Raw genomic sequence first — 4,658 nt, forward strand, 5'->3', positions numbered from 1 at the left:
TAAATCTTTTGCACAGACTGCTCCGAGCTATATTATATCTTTTTTTAATTCTTGGTTAAATCAGGAAAAAAAAAAAAGGCTTTCAATCCAAGTGAATGATGTGCAAGCAGGACTATCTTTGATGTCTTTGAAGTGAGAACCTGGTGGCCGGACTTCACACCTGGAGGATGTCGCTCTGCAGGACGCCACGCTTCACACCACACCGGCTCAAACTAAAAAGAGCTGTCAAAGTCAGCACACACAAAGGGCCCGCCGCTTGGATCCCATTTTTAAGAAATCATTTGACACCACGTCTTTTTCATTTTAAGAAATGTTTTTATTTTTTTTCTTTATAAAAAAGAATACTGCTCACCATAGGGAGACATCCAGAATAAATTAGTGTGCAAAATAGACAAGATATATATTTAAAGAGGATACAAGTTACATAGTACACAGAGCCACAGATGTCATTAATGCCGGCAAACATCACGGCACACAGGTGAATGTGAGGGGCTGCATGGGGCTCTCCCAGCCTCGAACCCTGAGGTCCCACACCTGGAAATGTGATGGATGGACACTCAATCATTATCCACGTCAGTATCACACTCTTGAATCATGACCGCAGAGGGTTTTTTGTAGCAGCGTGAAGGAGGGAAGAAACTCTTCAGCTCCACGATACTCACCTCTAATCTCGCTCTTCAGCACAGCATGATCCAGCTCACGTCTGTCCCAGTCTGGGAGACTCCCCGTGTCAGCAGAATAGATGGCTGCCCCACTGACTGTTGCTCATTCAGAAGCATTACACAAGAGGAGTGAGTCAACCCTATCACACATACAGCACATGTACAAATGAGATTTTTACATTATTTACTATTAGGCCTTGAGGTCGGGTTTGAATACCAACACCGTTATGAGTTATCAGAAGACCAGAGGCCTTTGTTCACAAGACGCAGTACAGTTGACCAGCACCAGTTCAGTTTCAGAGGTGATCAGGGCCAGGGCCTCCACAAAGTCTGGCTGACCGGGCTGCTCTGGGACGGGCTCTGTTTGCCCGATTGTCTCTCTGCCCTGAGCTCGAGCTGATTTTGTCTTTGCGCCTGTTGGGGGATGCTGGAAAACCCCTGCTGTACTGGAAGTCGGTACGGGTGAGCAAAACTGTTCGAGCTGAAGGCTCGCGTGTGAAGCCTGTGCTTGGACTTTTGCCTCAGCATCCGGAGAATGGACTTCGTGTGCGGAAGAGAGCCGGAGGAACCGGCTTCAGTCCTCCTTTGGACGGCTGCAGGATCAGAGTCTGAACGGGAAAAGCGGGCGGCAAAAGATGCATCCAGTGCTGCTCCGAGCCACAGGCCTTTCCCTTCAGGTCCCAGGAAGTGAGCGGCTCTCTGCAGGCAGGTGGAGACGCCATCTTGGAAGGAGTGTTTCTGGCCTCCACCACCTCCAGCTCTTGTGTCGTCTCCTTTGGAAGTGTTCTGCAGGAAGAGGACTGTGTGCTCGAGTATCTCAGCCTTCTCCACTCTGTGCTGAGTCCCACCCTGCATGAAAACACCAATATGAGTTAATCTGCTGGTTTAAGTGAGATGCCTGAATGGTACAGAAGGCCAGTTACTTTAATTTAATATATAAAAACAAATAAATCTAAACCATAAACAAAAATGGAAACCATATTATCTCTTTTCATAATATCTACAAGGGGTTTTTTCTTTACCAGTTGTTGTGGCTCTGGAAGCAACATGGTTCTCAGGCGCTCCAGACTGAGGTTCATCCTCTCCCTTCGACGTTTCTCCACCTGAGATTTTATGAACTAGAAGAAAAACAAACAAACATGGGAATGAGTCAAATGCAAAGTAGTGGGCGATTCAGTTTAATTTATTTTACTTTGATTAAAAAGCTTTAAGCTCAGTGTTTTCTGGAACATATTTCACTGTGTGTTGGATAAGTCAGCCGTGTATTCATAACAGTAAAACACTGTAAAAAAAAAACCCCACTATAAAACCAATTGATAACATGTATTAATTATCTTAAGATTATTATATTACCTTTCTTTCATTTGTTGATTCCTCTGTTTCCTGTAACAGTTTCATTGTAGCCGGTGATCCAATCCAGTCTTTATCCAGTCAGTCCAAGTCAGAGGTTCCTTCACGGTCTGCAGCTGATCAGGTTATGAAGCTCTTGCCTAAAGGCTGCTCCTTTTACCTCCTCCCAGCCAGTCCCTCAGACTCCTCCTACACCCCCCCCCCCCCCCCCAGGCTTTTATTGCCAACAATGTAGATACTTTAAATTGAAGCCCCGATCTCACCATCAGGCAACAAACCAGCTTGTGCTTAAATGTACGAAACCTTACATATTATGCACAAACCCCTGCGTAAAATTAAAGGAAAAATTTAAATTCAGATTTGGGATGAAATCAATGGTACTTAAAGTGGAAAAGTAACTGGTAACTGGTAAACTCGCCTTACTGTTTCCCAAAATGCCAGTGATTTATATGAGAATTTGAGCTTTTTGCATTACAAAACAATACAGTAAAGTGGGAAAACAACCAATTCCCAAACCTCAACATAGACAGTAACTTAGAATTTGAAACATGTATAATCATAATAATTTCAGTTTTCCACAGATGTTTCATACCACACTACACTGTGAGTGTATAGTGATGTTTTTTATATCGCAGTTTTCTTGACTTCAGTCGCTAATATGTTCGGACAATGAGGAGACTCGGATGCAGTGAAGTCAGTACAGCTGCGCCACCGAGAGCGCATAAACCATTTGTGTGGCACCATCCGAGGTGCGAGAGAGCTGGCACGTCTGTCCATCTGTTCTGCTGGTTTATTAATGTCCCGAACCCTGCGCCATGTGCCGGCCATGCCGAGCCTCCTGGTGCCGCATTGAGAGAGTATAGCCTACGTACTACATGGGGCGCATTAGACGCGGCTCACCAGCGTCTCTTTCGGGTGGTTAGTTTTTTTCTGCTTCATGCGTCTTTTCTTTCTCTCTTCCTCATTGTTCCCGTCTATGAACCGTTCGCTCACTTACGGCGGGTGCCGACACTTTGCCGTTCACACCTGACGCCTGTACGTTTGTCAGTCAGTCCGCAGGCTGAAGGTGTGACGGTGCTTAAACACGTTGCATTCACACCTCCACGTCACAATAGGCCACGCGTGCCATTTGGGCAGCTGCCTCGTGCTGGCGCGCCGTTTAGCGCCGCAGTTGTTCCCACATTTGCTTGTGGAGACCCTTTGATGTTGCCAGGCGACCGTGGGAAAGCCGAGTGACGGTGGCGACGCGCACGTGACGACGAGTGGTTCCCAAACTGGAGCCCGAGGGCCCTCAGGGGTCCTTTGGTGATGTAGATCAGTTAACAGCCTTGATTTCATTAAATCTGGGGCGCATGATTATAATCCTACAGTATCTGACTCCACGTGATAACACCCCCTCAGCTAACTCCCCGGTAGATTTAGAGAAAGGAGTAGAATATTAATCTTTTTGGTAAAACTTGGTATTATTAAAGGTTTACAGCTCCACTGAATAAGAAAATAACATTTGAAGCAAAGAAACATACAAATAAACGAATTATTTGTCTTCTAACCTAAGGGGACTTATACAAGTGTAATATTCATATTACTTTATTACATTAAAGTCTGAATTTTCCTTTTATTCGCTCTGTGTGTAGCTCGAAGTGATGCAAACCCTGCAAAATGTCTCGCTGGTAATAATATCCTGAGATTAACACGTTTGTCTATTCTGAGGCCTAGAAAATGATCTTCTCGTGTTGACTAATACGAACAGAATGAGATATTCTGAAACATTTATGGGGTCTGTGGTTTAAATTTGAGGCCGAGGACACAATCAAATCAACATTTGTCTTGTGCAATAGATTACAATCCACTATCTCTGCTCTCACTAACTTTGGAGGGTTATAATGTCCACTATTTTTTGATTCATAGAGTGATGGAGGGTTTGAGGTTGTTTGTTTGAAGGATGGAAGATGGTATCCAGCCATGTCATTTTATATTTTCTGACTCCATCCTAATACAGTCAAACAATGAGACTGTGTACTGTAGGCCTACTGTCACTTTGTGCGTATTTATTATGTTGTGTGATTGAATTTTATATATCTCATAACGTTTTACCGTGTTTTTAGGTTGCCTTTAACATCTGGCCAGGGTCAACAAATGGAAATTTGCCTTTTAGGCTAACAATTAGTCATTTCTTTTCTGTTGATCACTGGCCTTGTCAAATAAACTAATGAAATAAAAAGTTAATAAAGGAATATGCACCATGTCATAACAATAGGAAATACATGTTAAAGGGCAAGAAGATTCAGTAATTATGCATGTTATTGTACTTGAGTTTCAGTTCATCTTGTAACTAAAACCGAGTTAATGTGAGCAGTTGTCTGCTTTCCCCAGTTGATTCAACCCTGCACCAATACCAGACAATCCAAAAACATACATCAGATTCATCTCTTCAATATAAAAAAGGCACTTCCAGTGAAAATTGTTCACATTAAAACCTGAGCAAATAAACCAAAACTATTTGCATGATACAGTTAAGAGTTGAGAGGTAATGTTTGGGGTCTTTTGTAATTTGAGTGAACCCACCCTTTGATATAGACCCCTATGTACCTCAACCCTTTTCAAAATGACCTCTTAACTCTACAAAAATGTGGAGCGATCACCATC

At 43.3% G+C, this 4,658-nt stretch overlaps 1 protein-coding gene across 1 annotated transcript; it reads right to left on the minus strand.

The window, feature by feature from the left end:
• Positions 1–968: 968 nt before the first annotated feature.
• Positions 969–2,060, minus strand: LOC139290853 (transcription factor HES-5-like). Its single transcript, XM_070912720.1, has 3 exons — positions 2,016–2,060; positions 1,685–1,780; positions 969–1,511 (listed from the first exon to the last, which is right to left on the minus strand). The coding sequence occupies exons 1-3, from the start codon at positions 2,058–2,060 to the stop codon at positions 969–971; spliced, it is 684 nt and encodes a 227-aa protein (XP_070768821.1).
• Between the last annotated feature and the right edge of the window lie 2,598 nt (positions 2,061–4,658).

This window comes from Enoplosus armatus, chromosome 9, assembly GCF_043641665.1.
Source record: "Enoplosus armatus isolate fEnoArm2 chromosome 9, fEnoArm2.hap1, whole genome shotgun sequence".
NCBI lineage: Eukaryota > Metazoa > Chordata > Actinopteri > Centrarchiformes > Enoplosidae > Enoplosus > Enoplosus armatus.

Coding starts and splice junctions, on each gene's coding strand:
- LOC139290853 (XM_070912720.1), bottom strand. CDS start 2,060: ATGAAACTGTTACAGGAAACAGAGGAATCAACAAATGAAAGAAAG. Junction 1,781..2,015: donor AATCAACAAATGAAAGAAAG/GTAATATAATAA, acceptor TTTTTCTTCTAG/TTCATAAAATCTCAGGTGGA. Junction 1,512..1,684: donor TTCCAGAGCCACAACAACTG/GTAAAGAAAAAA, acceptor GTTTTCATGCAG/GGTGGGACTCAGCACAGAGT.